This window comes from Aristolochia californica, unplaced genomic scaffold, assembly GCF_029961685.1.
Source record: "Aristolochia californica isolate CCGP_79_NKW_82.1479 unplaced genomic scaffold, dmAriCali1.0.hap1 SCAF_15, whole genome shotgun sequence".
Taxonomy (NCBI): Eukaryota; Viridiplantae; Streptophyta; class Magnoliopsida; order Piperales; family Aristolochiaceae; genus Aristolochia; species Aristolochia californica.
The window spans coordinates 20,505,336-20,526,935 of NW_027181826.1; the positions used below are offsets into that span (position 1 = coordinate 20,505,336).

The 21,600-nt window shown below is 35.7% G+C and overlaps 1 protein-coding gene, 4 non-coding genes and 1 pseudogene across 5 annotated transcripts; 1 reads left to right on the forward strand and 5 right to left on the reverse strand.

Annotated features, from left to right (window-relative positions):
* The first annotated feature begins 13,147 nt into the window (after positions 1-13,147).
* On the forward strand, positions 13,148-13,938 carry LOC137951601 (photosystem I reaction center subunit psaK, chloroplastic). The gene is made up of 3 exons (XM_068798371.1): positions 13,148-13,313; positions 13,462-13,542; positions 13,609-13,938. Exons 1-3 carry the CDS (start codon positions 13,215-13,217, stop codon positions 13,834-13,836), a joined length of 408 nt encoding a protein of 135 aa, XP_068654472.1. The 5' UTR covers positions 13,148-13,214; the 3' UTR covers positions 13,837-13,938.
* Positions 13,939-14,163: 225 nt separating this feature from the next.
* LOC137952429 (small nucleolar RNA F1/F2/snoR5a) lies at positions 14,164-14,307 on the reverse strand. Its single transcript, XR_011112262.1, has one exon. It is a non-coding gene; the product is annotated as a small nucleolar RNA F1/F2/snoR5a (small nucleolar RNA).
* Positions 14,308-14,390: 83 nt separating this feature from the next.
* On the reverse strand, positions 14,391-14,475 carry LOC137952422 (small nucleolar RNA Z196/R39/R59 family). The gene has a single exon (XR_011112255.1). It is a non-coding gene; the product is annotated as a small nucleolar RNA Z196/R39/R59 family (small nucleolar RNA).
* An 82-nt stretch (positions 14,476-14,557) lies between these two features.
* Positions 14,558-14,635, reverse strand: LOC137952421 (small nucleolar RNA Z195/SNORD33/SNORD32 family). Its single transcript, XR_011112254.1, has one exon. It is a non-coding gene; the product is annotated as a small nucleolar RNA Z195/SNORD33/SNORD32 family (small nucleolar RNA).
* A 100-nt stretch (positions 14,636-14,735) lies between these two features.
* On the reverse strand, positions 14,736-14,820 carry LOC137952431 (small nucleolar RNA U31b). The gene has a single exon (XR_011112264.1). It is a non-coding gene; the product is annotated as a small nucleolar RNA U31b (small nucleolar RNA).
* Positions 14,821-20,167: 5,347 nt separating this feature from the next.
* Positions 20,168-21,522, reverse strand: LOC137951213 (pentatricopeptide repeat-containing protein At1g73710-like; annotated as a pseudogene).
* Between the last annotated feature and the right edge of the window lie 78 nt (positions 21,523-21,600).

Genomic DNA, 21,600 nt, shown 5'->3' on the forward strand with positions numbered 1-21,600 from the left:
GGCAGCGGGCAATGGCGATGGCGTCGGGCAACGTCGACGGCAGCGGGCAACGGCGATGGCGTCGGGCAACGTCGACGAAGGGGACGCTCCGACGGTACGCCGAGAGGGAGAAAATAGGGAGGCTGAGAGAGAAGAGAAGCCAGGAGGCCAAGGGGCTCTGGCCTCCCGTGCTCTGCAACGGAAGTCGAGAGAGGGAGGAAGGAAGGCCGACGAGGGAGGAAAGAGAGGGAGGCCGAGGGGCTCTGCGACGGAGGTAGGGGCAGAGGGAGGACGACCGACGGGGGTGGGGGCAGAGGGAGGAAAAAATACTTTGCTGAAAGATCGCGGAGGGAGCAGAGATTGTCTGGAGAGGCCGACGAGACAGAAAGCAGAATAACGGGGGGAAGAAGCAACGCGCGTCGCGCGTGAAAAGCGGATGATTCGCAAAATAGGTAGGAAACAGTTTTCCCCCGTTTTTACCTGAGCGAATGAAACGGTGTAATCTCACTTCAATTCAAGTCTTTCTACACTAACGCTATTTTTTAATGAACTAAGTAATGCGGAGGGAATTCATTCCACTTCATTGTGGACTAACCCCCCCTTAGTGGAAATATGGTGTTCAATGTTTCTACTTCTTCAGATATTAAAGAAAATGAATTGTATTTGTGACATTTACGACTAGGGCATATAAACAAGGATAGAATTACAAGACTTGTGACACAAGGATTATTGAAAAAAATTTCACATAATGATTTTCCTATTTGTGAGTGTTGTATATATGGGAAAATGACAAAGATACCATTTCCATCCAAAGGTTCAAGAAGTTCTCATGTTTTGGATATTATTCATTCTGATATATGTGGACCTATGAATGTGAATACTCGTAACGGTCATTCGTATTTTATCACATTTATATATGATTTCTCAATATATGGAAGAGTATATTTACTACATAGAAAAAATGAGGCCTTAGATTATTTCAAAACCTTCAAATTGGAGGTAGAAAATGCCACAGGAAAGAAGATCAAAACATTGCACACCGACAGAGGTGGAGAGTATTGTTCAGAGTTATTCTCTGAATTTTGCAAGTCAAATGGGATTATCCATATGTTTAGCATGCCTTATTCACCTGAACAGAATGGTATTACTGAAAGGAGAAATCGAACCTTACTAGAGATGGTAAAATCTATGATGGCACTTGCAAATTTGCCAATACCCTTTTGGGGTGAAGCATTATTGACAGCTACCTATATCTCAAATAGAGTGCCTTCAAAGTCGGTTGAGAAAACACCTTATGAGGTATGGTCAGGCAAAACTCCTAGTCTTAACCATTTTAAAGTATGGGGATGTGTTGCTCATGTTTTAAAACTTGATCCTAAGGACAAATTGAAGGCTAAGACTCGAAGATGTTCATTCGTCGGGTACTCTGAACATTCGAAAGGATATAGGTTATATGATCCCAAGGAGAAGGTGATTATTGAAAGTAGACATGTAAAATTCATTGAGGATAGATTTGATTGTGATGAAGATTTAGGTATGAAGTCTCACTTGGAAGAATGTGTTGAAATGTCTTCTTGTGAATCTCCTTCTAATATAGAGAATTCCACCCAAATGGATATTCGAAGAGGGACTAGAGAAAGAAAACCTAGTCAACTCTTATCATCTTCAAATTTTTATACCTATGCTGGAGAAACTTATGAAAGAACAAGGTTGAATGAAGATGTTATTGATCCTGACACTTACGAGGAAGCACTCCTTGATGTGGATTCCGAAAAGTGGAAGTCGACAATGGAAGAAGAGATGGACTCTATGTATAAAAATGAAGTTTGGAAACTTGTTGATCCTCCTACATCAGTTAAGCCCATTAAGTGCAAGTGGATTTTTACAAGGAAGAAAAATGTTGAAGGTAAAGTTGAAAGATTCAAAGCTCGTCTTGTTGCCAAGGGTTTTACTCAACAATACGGGATTGATTATGATGAAACATTCTCTCCTGTTGCAAGAATACAGTCTATTCGAGCTCTCCTGGTATTGGTAGCATATTATGACTATGAATTGTTCCAAATGGATACTAAACCGCTTTTCTAAATGGAAATTTGGATGAGAAGATTTATATGGAACAACCACGTGGATTTGTTAGATCTGGAACTAAAGCAAAAGTGTGTTGGACAAGTCTATTTACGGTTTGAAACAAGCCTCAAGATTATGGAATATCAAGTTCAATAAAGCAATTACAGCGTATGGTTTTACTCAGAGTCCAGAAGATCACTATGTTTATATAAAAACAGTGGGAGATCGCATTGTTTTTTTTACATTATACATAGATGATATTTTATTAGCCGGGAATGATATTTAGTTACTCTAAGGTATAAAGAAATGGTTGTTTCAGACATTTGATATGAAAGACCTTGGGGAAGCTTCTTATATTCTTGACATTAAAATTCTACGGGATAGATCTTTGTGAAAATTGAGTTTGTCTCAAAAGAAGTATATCGACACTCTTCTGGATCGGTTTCACATGTCTAACTGTATACAAGGTAAAATACCTTATGATAGCACTAAAAAGATGAGCCATGTGGATTGTCCTTCTCGCCTCAAAGATAAGTTGGACGAATCTAAGTATCCATACGCTTCTGCTGTGGGAAGTTTTATGTATGCTCTTATATGTACAAGACCTGATCTTGCTTATACTGTTGGGATTCTTAGCCAGTTTCAGGCTAATCCAGGTTTCACTCACTAGGAAGGGGTAAAAAGGGTAATGCGCTATCTAAAAAGAACAAAGTCATATGCCTTGACTTATCAAGCGGACAACTTGGAATTGGTTGGTTATTCCGACTCAGATTATCAAGGATGTGTTGATACCCGAAAGTCTTCTTCTGGTTTTATCTTTATGTTTAGAGGAGGTGCCAATTCTTGGAAAAGCAAGAAGCAAGACTGTGTCGCGCAATCAACCATGGAGGCAGAATTTGTGGCTATGAATTTAGCCACAAGGGAGGTTGTTTATCTTCACAAATTCTTATGAAGTCTTCTAGTGGTAGACTGTGTGGAGCAACCTATTTCTCTCTTTTGAGATAATGAATCTGCTATTGCTATCACGAAAGATCCGAAGTGTCACTCCAAGGCTAAACATATCGAAGGGAAATACCACTACATACGAGACATGCTGAGGAAGGAGGAAGTTGTTATTTATAAGATATCTTCTCCGGATAACTTAGCTAATCCACTAACCAAGTGTCTTCCCGTGACCAGTTTCACTTTCCATGTGGGGAATATGGGTTTGATTTGTTTATAATTGATGAGACCAAGTGGGAGAACATTGTTTTGTATGCATTGTGGTCTCAATGATTTGTAATACTATGTATGTCATGATATTGTAATTTATATTCCATGGAATGATTTTGACAAAATGCATATGTTTTTGTGTGATAATATGAGTACTCAGTGTATGCCATGAGATTCAGCTTCCCTATTAGGTATGCACTTGTACGTGTATATATGAGGGTCTCAATAGGGAATGACGGTTGAGTCTCTAAATTGTTCAGGCCAATGGGACTGCATAGGCACAGTTTCTTTTACGGCTAATACTCATGCTAGTATAGAGCTTTACCCTGAGCTCCTCAGGTACTGAGTATGCTATGGACGGTGAGATGCCTTAATGTCCAGCTTTTCTATTAGGTATATACTTGTATGTATATACAGAAGGGTCTCAATAGGAAGGTAGGGTTTGATGTCTAAATTATTCAGGCCTATGGTACTGATTAGGCACAGTTACCTTAGTGGCTAATACTCGAACTGGTACAAAGCTTTACCCTGAGTTCAGGTCCGAGTATGCTATGAATGGAGACCGCTGAATTGGAAAATTTGACAAGTATGGATTTGGTTTATTCCCCAACCTTGGATATCTAAGATATATATTTTGTAGGCTCGGGTTAACTACACATGTATATTAAAGTGTTTAAGGTAATGCATATGGTCATGGTATGATTTTATGTGTCAAGATTGACTTTTTATGTTTTTGCAAAAATCGGAATTTGAAATGGATTTGAAACCAAGTGGGAGTTTGTTGGAATTATGGTTTCAAATATATTGTTTATAAAAAAAATTACCATGATTCATATGGCATGGGGCCCACTTCTAGATGTTTTACCATTGGATATTCAGTACAGGGAATAATGGCCAGCACATCCCCCTGTAGAGGTAGATTAAATGGGTGCATTGACTTAGTGGACACATCCCTTGGGAATAAGGAGATGTGTCTCTCTTGAGGGGATGTATCTCTCCTGAGAGGATGTATCTCTTCTAAAAGGATGTGTCCTTATGCATAGTCATTAGTGTCACACCCTTTGAAAATCTATAAATTCCTCCATGGTCTTACAAGTGAGGCTAAGGTTATTTACGCACCCAGTCTGGCTGAACGGGAGCAAGCTTATCACTTGTAAACGAATTATAAAAGGTTATCCTGTATACTTCAAGTTCTATTTATATTCTTCAAGATGAAAGGTATGCTCTCTTTATTCTTCTTATTTCAATTCTATGATATATATATATGGTTTTTATGATAATGGAATTATGGAGGATTTAATATCTATTTTCTATGATGTTTATATTATTATTAGACATCAAGTCTAACAATACCTGCAACCTATTAGCCCTACATTATTTATATACAAAATAAGGGCAAAAAAGTTTTCTTGGACATTGAAAAGGTGAAACTTGGTGCAAAAATGAACAACTTACAAGAATCATGTCTTACCAACACCATCTGCAAGACATTCCCAATGACAACAGTTAGAACAGAAATGTGGGGAAAAGGACATCTATAAACATTATTGTAAGCAGCAAAGATAAAAACTGTCTCATGAACAACATGCAAGGTTACCCAAAGAACCAGATAGATTCAATATATACAACATCCCAGAAGAAAGAATAAGCTCCCTGTAAGGCATATTGAATTTAAGATTGAATTTTTTGTTTCTGAAAGTTGTAGAAAACCCAGAAGCTAAATCCTTACAGGAACCCAATTGGAAAATTCCAAAAAAAATAAAAATAACAGAATAATACAGAGTGATGCATAGTGAAAAGAAAATACAATCAAGAAGCATATATGTGGATCTTGTTGTTTCATCTTGCAATCCACATGCCTAGTGCAAAAAAATGTCCCTTCTACCTCAAATGTACAACAATTAAAACTTGAAAACAAGCCTCCTATCGAACAAAGTGGATAATTTTCATTCTGGCCCATTCTCCTTTTCTGTATGGAAAAGAAGTCATTTGTCTTTACCGTGTTCACAAGAAAAAAAAAAAGAAGCAATGAGAGAAAGCCCTCAATTTTTCAGTATGCTAGGAGGAAATGGAAATGCTAGCAAAGATTAATTTCTGAAGATCTGCCAAGATTGTGTCAACCATCTGCACAAGGCCACCAATATCGTAATAAAATTAGAATATACTCTGTACTTTAATATTTCTATGTAATTTCTCCTCTACTAAAGTTGCAATGACTTGTTTTAAAATATTTTAAAAAAAGACTTGTTTTTAAAGAGCTGATAAATCTAATAAAATCATAAAGTATGGTATCAGTATACAAGGACCAAACTGTCTTTATCATTAGATAAAAATGATTTTGTAACAAAAGAAATGTATGAGACATCATACCTAAACTCATGAACAAAGAAACTCAAGAAAGTGTCCATAAAGCAAATCTGAAACTAAGCAACTGGGCATAAACTACATGTCCTGGGACCATAAGGCAAAAGTCTTGAATTCAAGCATTAAAAGAAAGCAACAATGACACGGATAATGATGACAAGAAACAGAAGCAAAACCAGGAGAGAGATGAGCAATCCTAAGCAAAATGATTACAAATGGATAAATGATCCATGGTAAGGGCTCTCCAGCTTTAAGGGCATTTTCTTCCTCTGAAGTCCATTTCTGCTTAGGAACACTCATTGACAAAAGCCTTGAAAACTTTCTTGAAGATCCCAAAGATTACATAATATTAAAAAAGAATAATAATAATTATCATTATTATATGTTAAACATTTTTAAAGATGACATAAGTGTTATGAAAAAACCGATGACAACAAGACAAGTAATCACGCACGACACAATATTTCACGTGGTTTGGCTAATTGCCTATGTCTACGGGAGTTGCAGAGGATTTTTATTCAAATGAGAGGAATCACAATACAATAGAGAGAGTCTCGAACCCTCTCTGTTCAGCAGCGTCAACGAGTCACACAGCTGCTCTCTTCCGGAAGCAGTGCCGAGTTCTGAGCTCCTCTCTTCTGGCAACAGCGCCGAGTCTCAGAGCTCCTCTTTTTTGGCAACAACGTCGAGTTCAGAGCTCACTCTGTTTTTTCGCTCGCTCTCTGTAAGTCCCGAGACTTACACTGTTTTTCCTCTATCTCTCTGTAAGTCCCAAGGGAGAGAAATTAAATCACAAGGAAGATTTAATTTCTCCTTTAGTGCAACACACGCCATTTCAAAAATAACTGACAAATGCCCTCCATGTCCTGGTCATACGTGTGGACCAGACTCCATAATACTCAACAATTCTCCCACTTGGAGACTGGTACACCCACTGTATCGCCCTCTTCCTCAAACATGATATCCTCCACCTCTGCAACTCACTGCCCTTGTCTTCATGCTAGAAGACCAACTGAAATTGCGCACAACTTCAATTTCTCAAGTGTAACACCCTTTGTCAACATATCAGCAAGGTTCTTATTTTCACAAATTTTCTCAAGTAACAATTGTCCGTCTTCTAACAATGATCGTATAAAATGATACCTCATCTGAATGTGCTTAGTCCTGGAATTAAATGTTGGGTTCTTGGCAAGGAATATGACACTTTGAATATCACTGTAGAGAGTGCCCTTTTGATTCTTTTTGCCCAATTCCTCCAAGAAACCCTGTAGCCAGATCATGTCCTTTGCAGCTTTTGATACTGCAATGTATTCATCTTGTGTAGTAGACAAAGAAGTTGTTTTATGTAGATTTGAACCCCATGAAACTGTAGTACCACCCAGAGTGTAAACAAACTATGTGGTACTTTTTTTGCTATCAATATCTCCAGCTAGATTAGCATCAACATAGTCCCTTACCTCTAAGCTTTCTCCTGAGAAACACAGACACGCTTTTGAGGAGCCTTTTAGGTACCTTAGAATCCACTTCACTGCTTCCCAATGTTGTTTTCCTAGGTTACTCATGTATCTACTCACAAGTCTCACTGCATGGGCAATATCCGGTCTAGTGCAAACCATAGCCTACATAAGTGAACCAATGGCTGAGGCATAAGGAACCTTACTCATGTAATTTTGTTCCTCCTCTGACTTGGGTGACTGATCCTTGCTGAGTCTGAAGTGACTACCCAAGGGTGTGCCAACTGGTTTGGCCTTGTCCATATTGAACCTGTTGAGTACATTTTTCACATACTCAACCTGTGAGCGTTTCAACGTGCCTCTGACTCTGTCTCTGACAATTCTCATACCAAGGATTTGTTTCGCAGCTCCCAAATCCTTCATTGCAAAGTGCTCTGACACATGCTTCTTCAAATTATTGATTTCATCAATACTAGCCCTTGCAATAAGCATGTCATCCACATACAACAACAAAATAAGGTAAGAATTGTCAAAATACCTGACATAGCAACAGTGATCTGCCTGATATCTGATGTATCCAGCACTGCACATAAAGCTGTCAAATTTCTTGTACCACTGTCTAGGAGCTTACTTTAGGCCATACAAGCTCTTCTTCAGTCTCCAAACTGAACCTTCCTTTCCCTATATTGCAAACCTCTCAATTTGGTGCATGTAGATGTCTTCTTCAAGGTCTCAATGAAGAAAAGTTGTCTTCACATATAACTGTTCAAGAAATAAATCTTCAGTAGTAACCATGGACAATTCTAACCTGATGGTTGTTATCTTTACCACAGGAGAGAAAATCTTAAAGTAATCAATACCCTGCTTCTGCGAAAAACTTTTTACAACAAGTCTAGCCTTGTACCTCTTACTGCCATCATGTTCAGTTTTCACCCGGTACACCCACTTGTTGAGCAATGCCTTCTTCCCTAGTGGAAGTTCTGCCAACTCCCATGTTTGATTCCCAAACAGGGAATCCATCTCATCCTTCGTGGCCAGCTCCCACTTGCTAGAATTTTTATCTTGCAAGGTTTCTTCATAACTTTGCGGTTCTCCACCATCTGTCAACAGAATATAATTCAAGGTAGATGAAAAACGTTGTGGAGGCTGAATAGTCCTAATTGACCTGCTAACTACAACTGTAAGAGTCGACGACTCTGGATCTGACTGCGGAATAATAGGAATGGGAACACTGAACCCACTCTCCCTGTCACTCGCATCTCTGCACTGCACGGTAGCCTCTAGTAGGTCATCCAATCTCACGAACTAGGACTCCTGAGGAGCTGCTTCAGCAACTATACTAGACTTGTCTTTGTATACAATCTTCTCATTGAAAATCACATTCCAACTTCTTATAATCTTCTGACCCTGATCGTCCCAGAAACGATAGCCAAATGCCTCGTCTCCATAGCCAATGAAATAACATTTCTTTGACTTAGCCTCAAGTTTATTACGAGCATTATAATCAATAAGAATATAAGAAAGACATGCAAAAGTTTTAAAGTGAGAAAATTTGACTTCTTTCCCGCTCCAGGCCTCTTCAGGCAATCCGCAATCCAATATAACTATGGCCCTTTGTTTATCAAGTAGACTACAGTACTTACTGCATCTGCCCAGAAAGTATGTGGTAATCCAGCGTGCAACCTCATACTTCAAGCACGCTCATTTATGGTTCTGTTCATATGTTCAACAACTCCATTTTGCTATGGTGTCCCAGGAACGGTCTTCTCCATTCTGACACCCAAAGCTACATAGTATTCCTTGATCCCGCCATCAATATACTCACCACCATTACAAGACCTCAAACATTTCAGTTTCAAGCCTGTCTCTGTCTCAACCATGGTCTTCCAAATTTTGAACACATTAAATACTTCACATTTATGCTTCAAGAAATAAACCCATACCTTCCTGCTATGATCATTAATAAACGTGACATAGTAACGATAACCTCCAAGATATGCCACTGGGGAAGGTCCCCACACATCTTTGTGCACTAGGTCCAATTTTTCTTTCTTTAGTGTTCTACCACCTTGCAAGAAATTGACCTTCTTTTGTTTCCCCATAATGCAACTCTCACACATACTGAGATCAATTGATTTCAGTTCTAGTAGTTTGCCTCTGGATAGAAGTTCTTTCATACCCTTCTCACTCATATGGCCAAGACTGCAATGCCACAAATCTATTGTGCTTTCTGCAACGGTAGTAGTAATAGTGTTATTCAAACAGTAGTCGAATAGAGTGTACCAGTTTTCTTACCCCGAGCCAGTACCAATGCCCCTTTGGTGACCTTCTAGGTGCTATCTGAGAACACCACTGAATAGCCACAATCATCAAGCTGCCCAACAGAAGTGAGGTTCTTCTGCAACTCAGGAATGTGTCTGACCTTTTGCAAGGTCCATTTGTTCTCGTTAGGGAGTGCAATGTCAATGTCTCCCATCCCCACCACGTTCAGAGCCTCTCCACCAGCCAGGTACACCTTCCCAAAGTCACCTGCAACATAGTTTTGCATTATCTCCCGATGGTAAAATGTATGGAAGGAAGCTCTGAATCCAATATCCAGTCATCAACTGGACTATGAACTGTAAGCAATAGTGCATCGTGTACTTCTTCAGTTACCACATTAGCACTATTATTCTCTGTCTTCTTAGGGTTTTTACAGTTTTTCTTTATGTGGTCATCTTTGCCACATTTCCAGCAAGTTACCTGTCGACCAGGCCTTAACTTGCTCTTGCCCCTGTTCTTTGATTTTGATCTGCCTCTGTTTGAGTTCCTGTCATGTGATCTCCCCCGAGAATCAACATTCAATGTTGAACTCAAACTCAAGGTCTCGCCTGAATCCCTCCTACAAACCTCCTCAGCCAAAATCAAATCACGAATATCATCATATTTCAACTTTGATTTACCGACAGAATTATTAACAACCATTATCATGGCTTCCCAACTATTTGGCAATGAAGCCAATAGTATCAGTGCACATATCTCATTATCAAATTGAATTTTAACAGACGACAATTGATTTGTTGTAGTATTAAAATCATTCAGATGTTGTGCAACAGACGTACCATCTGTCATCTTCAAATTGAATAATTTTTTCATCAAATAAATCTTGTTATTCGCTGAAGGCTTGTCATACATACTTGACAAAGCCTCTATGATACCTCGTCTTCACCTTGCTGACGTTGTGTGCAATGGATCCCGACAAGGTTAGCCGAATAATCTCCAGAATCTGTCGATCCAACAGATTCTAATCGGCCTCCTCCATTTTTTTCGATTTCTTCCCAACAGTGGAAGATGGAGTTTCTTCCCATAGAGGTAGTCCTCTATCTGTATCCTCCGGTATCCAAAGTCTGTGACATCGAACTTCTCGATCCCCGATACTTTCACTTCGTCTCCAGCCATCGTTTTTCCTCAGACCCGAACCTCAACTCTGATACTAGTTGATATGAAAAAACCGATGACAACAAGACAAGTAATCACGCATGACACAATATTTTACGTGTTTAGGCAAATTGCCTACGTCCACGGGAGTTGCAGAGAATTTTTATGCAAATGAGAGGAATCACAATACAATAGGGAGAGTCTCAAACCCTCTCTGTTCAGCAGCGTCAACGAGTAACACAGCTGTTCTCTTACGACAGCGGCGACGCAGTCTCGAGCTAGTCTCTTCCGATAACAGTGCCGAGTTTCGAGCTCCTCTCTTCCGGCAACAGCGCCGAGTCTCAGAGCTCCTCTCTTCAGGCAACAACGCTGAGTTCTGAGCTCACTTTGTTTTTTTGCTCGCTCTCTGTAAGTCTCGAGACTTACCCTGTTTTTCCTTTGTCTCTATGTAAGTTCCGAGGGAGAGAAATTAAATCATGAGGGAGATTTAATTTCTCCTTGAGTGCAGCACACGCCATTTCAAAAATAACTGAGAAATGCCCTCCATGTCCTACTCATACGTGAGGACCAGACTCCACAGTACTCAACAATAAGGTATCTATTCTTGAAGATACCTTATAATTATCTTTATAACTTCATCAATTTTATTTTGGATATCCATAGTCTCATTTTTTATATGTTAAACATGTATCTAATATATATTTCAAAAAAAAGTGGTTGTATTTTTTAAAAATATACACACAATCATAATATTTTAAAAATAAATAAATAATTATCATTATTAAATACTTAACATTTAGTTACATGTATACACTTATGCAAATTAGTTGCTTTGTATCCAACAATAAAATCAGTTGCTCCATCTCTCCACATGCAATTCATATTTTGATTCAAATTCGTGATTGTTATGTTTGTATAATACCTATAAAAAAATATTATATTTTTTCTTATAATTTGTATAAAAAATATATTAATTTTTTTATAATTTGTATAAAAAAATTAAAGTTAAAGTTAAAGTTAAATAGTAAAATACTTAATACTTGTATTTATAAATAAGATTTATAATCCCATGTTTTAAATATATCAAGGCCTTCATGTTATATATATTTTATTTATTGTAACGTAAGTACACAATAATGTATAATTGTCGAGACAATTTTAATCATAAACCCATAAAAAGTAAAAGTAGAAATCCACAAAGAAAAACTTAAATTATTATTACAAGGTGTATACCCCATTTCAAATTATTTTTATAGTGTCATAAAAATATTTAATATTTTTTATTTTGTTATTTTCGAAGAATAAGTAAATCCAAATAAAATTTTATGTTTATAAAAAATATTAATACTTTATTTGATCATTTGAGTAATTTTATTACTTCATATATAAAAAGATTAATTTTTTTGTATTAAAAAATACATGGTATTCATAATAAAAAAAATCAATTACGTTTAACATTAATTATTAAAATTACATATTTACAAAAATCCAAGTTTGTATTACTATAAATAATTTAAATGAGATTTAATAAATAATATAAATATGTGAAAAATGTTATTTTTTTATAAGTTAAAATAAAGAAACGTAAACTAAAAAACATGCGACAAGAAAATTATAAATAATTATTACGAAATACAATTTATTCCGATTTAGTTGTTCACTTACAAAGAACATATATAATTAATGGTAAAGGTAATTTAATTTATCAATCCACTCAAAAATCCGAAGGTTTACCCTCTAAATTCACTTTCACTCGCTAACTCGACACTCTTTGCATCCCTCTCTCTCTCTAGACTCTCCCCTCTCACACTCTCTTGCCATGCTGTCATGTTGCTTCCCTCTTTGCTCAGCCTCTGCTCTTGGTCACCCTCAGCCAACCTCTCTTCCTCTCAACCCTAATCCCTCATCATTCTTTCTCATCTCTTTGGCTACTCTGCTCTTCAAATCGAACCAGGAAGAGATGAGAATGAAGGCTTTTTAATAAATAAAAAATTGACGGGATATGTATTTGGAGTCTATTTATTCATAAAGTCATTGGGTTTTTTGTATAAGTATTCTATATTTTATAATTAATTAATTTAATAAAATTATTTTAAATTTAAATTATTATATTAATATAAACTAAACTAATATTTATCTTAATTTATTAATAAAATAATCTATTTGATTATTTATTATATTAATGAGTTTTACTTTTATATTAAATTACTAATTTAGGAGTAATAATTAAGATATTATAAAAGTCAGAATTTGATTAAATAGTAACCACGTTAGTTTAGGAATATTATTTGTTATATTTGATTAAATTAATATTAATATTAATTTTCTGTTTTTTTAACTTATTTTATTTATTAAAAAATTAAATACAACTATCTTCTAAAGTTAAATGTTATATCTACAATTGTTTTTTATAAATAACTCATTCTCTTATTTTTATTATATTTATCTTTATTGGCATTTTTACATCATTTGAACGCCCAATCCTTGTCTATTTTTCTGATGCAGATATCTTATCCGCGAGTCTGCCAATAAACTCCCGCCATGCGAGCACAAAACATCTGAACAGAATCAAGAGTGACAACGCAAACCACAACCCCATCATGTGGCTGTAATCTAAGCAACCGGCCTTCCCCTCTTTTATACCTTCACATAATTCCTTCCAATACCTAGAGTGACAGGAAAGAAAGAAGGCTTCCGTCATCTGAGCTTTGAAGTCCAGCAATGGCAGCCAAGATCACATCTCCCACTGCTCTCACGACTTATCTTCCTAACTTCAATGGGCTGAAATCAAACCCATCCGTAGTCCCTGCACGGAGCCTGGTTAGTCTCCGCTCTTCACACTTAAAAAGTCATTTTTTTTTTCAATTCCAAGCCCAGAAAAGATCTGCTTGATCAGACGAGTAGATTCTTCCTTCTTCCAAGTTTGACTGATGAACTCGATTGATCATTTCTGTGTATAACGAAACAGGCCATCGCCCAGCCGCTGCGGCGCAAAGCAAACGGAGCATTGGGTGCTCGCTGCGACTACATTGGTTCTGCCACCAATCTGGTAAAGCAAACACGTCTCCGAATCAGAATCTGACAAAAAGATAACAGTGCTTTTAATTCTTTGCAGATAATGGTGGCAAGCACAACCTTGATGCTGTTCGCTGGGAGATTCGGATTAGCTCCATCTGCAAACAGGAAATCCACTGCGGGATTGAAGCTCGAAGCCAGGGACTCTGGTTTGCAAACGGGAGACCCAGCTGGATTTACTCTTGCAGACACTTTGGCGTGTGGATCCGTCGGCCACATTATTGGTGTTGGAGTTGTGCTGGGCCTCAAGAACATCGGCGCCATATGAAACCCTTTGTACATAACAGAGTTTGTTAAAAAGGTTTTGAGCTGTACTGCAGATTGTTGAAAAACCTTTGGTGACTTCAATGAATGTGATTTAGCCCTAGAATCCTTGGCGTTGAACAGTTCTGAATTCTGATTTTTGGGTTTTTATTTTTATTCTTTTGGAAAAACTTGAATCGATCGGCAGGGTGTTTCTGAACTACTTTATAAATTTCTCAGGCGAGCAGAAATCACCTTTCAATTTTGTTCTTTAAAGCTTAATTTCTGTAAGGAATTCTTTCCCTTCAATGATCAAAATGCAAAGCAAACTAGTTTTAGCCAATACCATTAAAGATGTGAGCAGGGTTAAAGTAACAGGAAGCTTATAGCAGAAAGCAGCCCGTGTCGCAAGACCTGTTCTATCTTCAATCTATGCCTTGTAAACGAGAAGCCCAGCCATGGATTGGAGCAGAGCATCAGATACCAAAAGGCAGTTTCAATTTTAACAAAACTTGTAGACTCCAAAACAGTGAAAATAAATGAAACCCAGACGAAGTGAACAGACTTTGTTCAGTAGAGTGCATTCTCAGTCGAAAGATGGTGATATTAGTTTTAATAATCACTGTAAATCAGTAATTGGACACTAATTTCATCACGGAATGCACATCATTTATCAAACAATTAAAAAAAGTAAAGAAAACTCGAACAAAACGCGAAAAAGCGTACAAATAAAAGACAAAATGAAAGAGAGATCAGATGGTAGTGCATGTTTTATGATCATCATTCAAATTACAGAATAGATGGATAATATCATCACATCCCTCTTGAAATCTGTTTGGACGGTAAGAAAATATCCAAATCACCGAGCTAAGAAATTGTCCAGAAAAAAACAAATCTCGATGAAGAAGTGAAAGAAATTAACAGGAATCAGAATAAAGATATGTCAATCACCATTACGCATCAATTAGATGCGTGTAAGACTGGGGCGACAATTCACATCATCAAATTCCCAATTTTTACCTACAGATAACAGCAGATAGACAAATAACAAACCAGTGATCTTCTCGAGCATGAAAAAACGCCCAAAGCACGATCGAACAAGAAGATTTCAACACCAAAAAAAAAAAAAAAACAATTTTCGCAAAGAAGAGGAGCAGGATTTTTTTTCTTTTGCACTAAAATCTACTGCGAAAGGAGAGTAGAACGGCCAAAAACCACTCAAAACGTAAGAAAAATCATGGTGAAACAGAACTGAAACCCTACGAATCAACAGCGCATTGCGAAGGTCTACCGGGGGGTGGAAGGAGGATGGAATATGGGCTTTATATAGGAAAAGGGAAATTAGGGTTTGGATGAAAGTGAAACCACTAACGCGGATGCGGGAGCAAATTTATGGGTCGGGTTCACCTGTGGTGGGTTTAGTCTCAAGACACAAGATTGGTCGGGTTTAAGGTCTGAGGGGTTAGTGGGTCTGTCTACAAAAGAAAGAAGATCATTTCAATGGGATGGATTAGAATGACTGAAGTGTTATTTGGAAGATGTCTTTCACAAAAAAAAAAAATTTGAAAAAGATCCTCAGATTTTTTTCTTTAAGTCGTATTGATCCTTAGATTTCATTCTTTAAATTGTCTTAATAATTGTAGTGAGCGACTCAATTATCATCTAAAACATCCGAAAATAGTTATTCTATCTTGCCATCAAGTTCTAGAAGGCCGTCTGGGTGTGTATGGGGGAGGAGATGTTGTTTTGCAAACAATTACTAACAATTACTGATCCAAGTCTACTTCTCTAGTTAATTAGGATTAGTAGATTATTAAAATATAATTATTTTTTTCAAGGTTTTCATCTCAAGATGCCTCTGATAATCCATTATGAGCCGATTCAAGTGACCATTCAAATGACTTTCTTGAAGGCTACAAGTGTTTTTTTCCTTGGTCCATGACATTGTGGATGTGTTCACTTGAGTGCATACCAAGTGGTAGATATAAATGTCAATTATTTAATACCTTTTATGCCTTCTTTTCTACCAATAGGTGAAGAGGTCCAAAAAGGCATTGTTATTGTGACCTTTGAAAAAGATAGAGGTCCAAAAAAATTAGTCATATTTTTCGGCCCAAATACAACCTTGTGAGCAAGTATTTTCTTGTATTTATTGATATGTGTTAAAGGTAATTATATATTTTTTAGAATAAAATATGGAAGAGAGTTGGTGGGGCACGCATGAACACGTACCCCTGCTTCTAGATAATTACATGACGAGCAATAAACGGGAAATAATGATTACATTTGTATAGGTTGTTTATATTGTATATGTTGTCAATTGTCTTTGTAAATAGTACATGTACGTGTACCTATTTGTTTGTGCTTAAATTGTCAAACATTTAAGAGGTAATTCACATTACACTATATCTAAAATAAGTCATCCTGGCAATTTGGGTTATGCCTTGAGTAGGCAAGATTGTTTTCACCCCAACGTGTGGTTAAGAAGAAGTTGGGAAGATATATTTGCTCTTATGTCGGTTGTTAGACCTTGTGTTAGCATATAATGCTAAAAATCCATTTGTAAGTGTAGCTTGGTGTGCCTAGTGAGCTATTTAAAATCTCTGTGTAGGTTTAGGATTGTACACACTAATGAGTTGCGGGAAAGGCCCTTTGTATGTCAAGGCTAGTATGACTAGTTAGCTACTATTTATATAGGTGAGGGTGTATTCTTGTAAGTTAGTTGTTATAGTCAATTGAGCAGGAATAAAAAGAAAAAAATTATGAAATTATACAAAACTAATAATAACTTATTGAAACAAAAAATTATTATTTATATATATAAATTTTAAATTACATTTACAAGTAAAAAATGCAAGTCAGGTTCATGGAGGAGATGAGAAAATACGTCCCTATCCACAGGATAAAGGGGAAATCCCATACACTTATGGGTATTTTTCCTTTATCCCATCCTAATCCACGGGATAAAGGGGAAATCACATCCACTTCAAAATCGAGTTGGATTAGGTTCCTTGTTTAACACAATGCTTGCTCTAATACTTATGAGTTGGGAAGATACCTTATAACATAAGCTAGTCATATATGGGATGACTCAACCAAACTTTAATAATTTATATTTTCTTTATTTACTCTTTTTTTTATTTTTATATACAAAGAGGCAAAAAGAATAATGGAGAAAGATGTCAGGACAACCATAATGCTAATTACAATTTCTTGATTATTGTTATTATTTCTTGAAATAATTTATTAGTTTGTATTAAGAATGGTATTTGCTTAAGTTTTTTGTGGCATCATATCAAAAGAAGAAGACATGTGATATTATTATTTTTATCGTTTTCTTCATTTTTTGTTACATTCCATGTTTCTTTGAAACGTTTTATACTTGCTAACCAGGAACATGATTTGAATTAAGATTCCATTCTTTTTATGTAACTTTACGTTTGCTTGATATTGCATGAGGACTCATCACGACAATGTTCCAAACATATAGTTTTATGAATTTTGTCAAATGAAATATGAATCAAACTCACATTGCCCAAGTTGGATAGACACTACCTTACTCAACTTATCTAGATGTGTTTATGGATAAACTTTTATGTATTTTGGAAGTGTGTATTGGGAGTAATAAACTTCTAGGTGTATAGAGTATTTATATTTTTGTTCCCGTTTCACTTAGGTTAAGAAGAGTATTAGCAGTCGAGCATGATTCCCAACGAGAGCATTCCTAGAGCTTTACCAAACGCAAGATGAGTGGGTTATTGGGTCTCTTTTTCATTGTTTATTCAGAGTATTTTCGTTGTTTTCATGTTACGTTCATGTTTTCTTATTATTCACCCATTTGAAAATCCCAACATCGCATGTAGGCAAAAAAATAGTTTTAAAAACTTATGATTACAAAAAACTTAAGAGTAATGTGAACTTTGGTTGAGCTTTGCTTCTCTTCTACTTCTGTTTCCATGTCGGCCTAAGATGCTCTCTCTCTCATTACATGTAATTCTTTTTCTTCATTGTTTTCTAATGGGTTGTCACTCTCATTACCTATAATTGTTTTTCTTCATTATTTTCTTTCACAAGATGGCCAGTAAGGAATTCTCGGTTGCTCATAAGAGTTGCGTTGAAGAAGAAACATGAATGGTAAATTCTTATCCATTGTAGAATGTTTGCTGAAAGAAATACTAAATATTACTTTTTTACTTTTATAGTAAATTATGAGAATCGTATCCATTATATTTTTTATTGTTAATTAATTCTTCTTATTTTACAAGATAAAAGGTAGATAAAAGGGTGGGCTTTATAGGTCTTGAGTTTTTTTTATTCCTGATAAAAGAAGCAAAATTTCTTGAGGTATAGAGTCTTTTATATGAAGGGAATAAATCCTTTAAGGTTTCTGAAGCAGGCAAAGTGAAATTTATTCCTAAAGCTGAAGTTGCTCGCCTAAGGTATGATGCCAAGACAAAGTTATCAAGTTTGACACTAGAAACTTCAAGTTCATTGATGCTAAGAAAAAGTTCAATTAATATGCTTATGAAAATTGTTGTTTGTGGCATTGATTAGAGAAGCTTTATCGCAAGGTTTGAAACAATCACATGTAAAATATCGTAAAACAAAAACTATTGATTCAAAGCTCATACAATGGTACCAGTTTGTTTGTAACTCGTAAAGCTATGATTAGAATCCTAAAGCATGCGATCATTGTTGTCCTAAATCAAATTTGGTATCAAAGACTTTCTTATAGCCTTATCTTATTATCCTATATCATAGTGAATTTTTTTACTAAAAAACATGTATTGCTAAGTTGGGTAGATATTATCTTACTCAACTTATCTAAATGTGTTTATGGTTCAATTTTTATATAATTTGGATGTGTGTATTATGAGTTATAAGCTTTTAGGTGTATTAAGAGTATTTATGTCAATGCACCCATTTTCACTTGGGTTAATAAGAGAATTAGTAGTAGAGCACGATCCCTAATGAGAGCTCTCCTAGTACTCTCTTCTTAACAACTTCTCTCTCCTTCTCCCTTCATTTTTTTTCTCTCAATCCCCTTCAATTCATTATTTTTTAGTATCTATATTGGGCTCAGCCATGTAAATCTTTTTAGTCTTATGTATTTGTTTTCTTTTTTATGTCTTTTTTTGTATTTGTCACAAAGTATTTTTAGTTAGTTACACTATTGTTTACTCTAAATGAAATATTGTTTACTCTGAATAAAAAAAACAAGAAAATAATGAGCTACTAGAAAATCCTTTTGTAGGTCTAGACTAATATGTCTAGTTAGCTACTATAAATCTAAGTGATTATGTTCCTTGTTTAACAGAACCTTTTCTCGCCCTATGAAATCCCATCTCCTTTAAAAAAAGAAATCTAGTAAAAATTAAACTAAAAGAGCCTCCAAAAAAATGAGCTGCCAAGATAAAAAGATGAGGTTAAAAAAAAAAAACCATGTAGAAACAAAAAATAAGAAATTTTGTTAAATTTTTTTAAAATTAAAACATATAAAATATGAAAAAGAGCAATCCTGAAAAATTGATTTTTTTTTTCAGAAAAAATAAAAATAAATGATGACGATATTTAAAGAGAGAAATCCAGTAAAAAAACTGAAAAAGCATGCAAAAAATGAGATGTCAAGATCAAGAGATGAGGTTTATGTTCACTTTTAATCGACCGGGGGGGGGTTGCACATGGTTAGTGGAAGGGAAAGTGAAGTACTTTCCTCGTGAAAAGTGAGAGAGAATGTAAATTACTCGTTTGTGTTAGTGTTAGTGTGCGCAATGGAAAGTATAGTGTAAAATACTTGTTTGTGTTAGTGTGCACAATGTAAATTGCAGTGTAAAGTACTTGTTTGTGTTAGTATGCACAATGGAAAAAATAGTGTAAAGTGTAGATAGATTATTTATTAAATAAAATATTTTGTTATATCTAACTTTTAGAAAATTAATTTAATATTAGTTAATAAAGAAAATATATTAAATATAACAATTAAACAAATGCTTACTTTTATATTATTAAAACTATAATCAAATTGTAATTTTATAATATCTAAATATGAAATAATTATATAAAAAAAGATATTATAAAATAGTTATTAACTTAATAAATATTAGTAATATCAAAATAATATTAATTTATTAACATAATTTATAAAAAAGTAAAATATTTACACACTACACAAACATCGTAATAATAATAAAAAAAATTATACAAATATAACTCAATCACCTATTTAATATAAAAAATTACAAATGTATGTACAAAATACAACACAAAAAATATTTAATGGCATTAAAACATAATAGTCAATAATTTTGCCACATTTGAATTGCTAATACATCTAAAAAATACGATGCTCTTGTAGATTATACTAGAGGCTCCCTCTGAGTACTTCTTTGAGTCTCCATGTCATCCTTAACATCATCACTATTATCATTGTCTTCATTTTCATTATATGTACACTCATCTGGCCAAGTTCCAGAACTTCTTATGCTCCCGAACATAGATAGGGCTTTGTCATAGAGCCTAGCTTTCCCATATGCCTTTATCATCACATTATATTCCACTAAATATTGCCTCGGCTTCCGACTAGAGCCCCCTCTCTGCATAGACATCCTTGATTGTAGCATAATTTTTTTATGAGATCCTTCCCTAGTACCGTGCTTGTCAAAAAAAAGTTTTGTCTCTGCAACAACCCCTCATTAATGTACATATCCATAACAAGGGGCAGCAATTGCTAGTCAACATCTATATGAGCTCTCTCTATTTCCTCTAATACATTATCCACTTCTTCAACGATCTTTCTCTTGCACAATATCTAGACTACTGTTCTATATGTAATGGTATCGGGATAGAGACGAGACTCTTTGATCTTCCTATAACTTTTAAATACAAGTTCAATATCACCAACATCATTATATAAAGACAAGAAGATATTATAAATTTTTGTGTCAGGTTTAACCCCTTCTCTTCCATTTTATTGAGCAAAGACAATGAGTCAGACAGATGTCCATGAGACCCAAAAATATGGATCATGGTGTTAAAAGTAACTGTATCAGGCTCTACCCCTAACCTCAACATCTCTGCAAAAGCATCTGAAGTATCTTTCAGACGACCCACCTTTCCATACAGTTCAATCAAAGTTTTGTAAGTTGCAACCATCCGAGGCTTTCGGTTTGAACCCTGCTCATTAGAAGACAAAAATTTTGAAGGTGGAATGCGTCCACCAACCTTAAAAAACTCAGTAGACAAAATGTTTAAGACTCATTGGAGCCATAACTGAATCCAAATCAATAGGTTTGAGATTCTCTAATTGAACTCGGCCCATACACCAGTCCTTATAGAAACGATCAACTCGATCAAACTCACCAGCATCTTTTAGAACCTGGAGAACAGTCTTCATAGTAACTTTGTCGGGGAAAATTCCCCTAATTTTCATAAGTTTGACCCACAACAGTGATTCATGTAACAATCCCGCTTTCCCATAAACACCAATTATCATTCCATAAGTGTTATTAGTGGGAAAGACACGATCTCTTGCCATTTCAATCCAACAAACACGAAGCTCATCCTACTGTTGTGCCCCACCAAGAATCCGCAAGACGACATTATATAGAATTACATTTGACACATAATCCTTCTGAGACTTAATCCATTGGGAGATACGAACGGTGCATCTCCAATCCCGTTGTTCCTTCGAGCTGCAGCAGGGTAGTGTCATGTGAAACGAGATAGAGAAGCACAACCAGCCGGTAGGAGATAAACCCTGACTTGAACTTGGAAGAGACGAAGAGGGAGG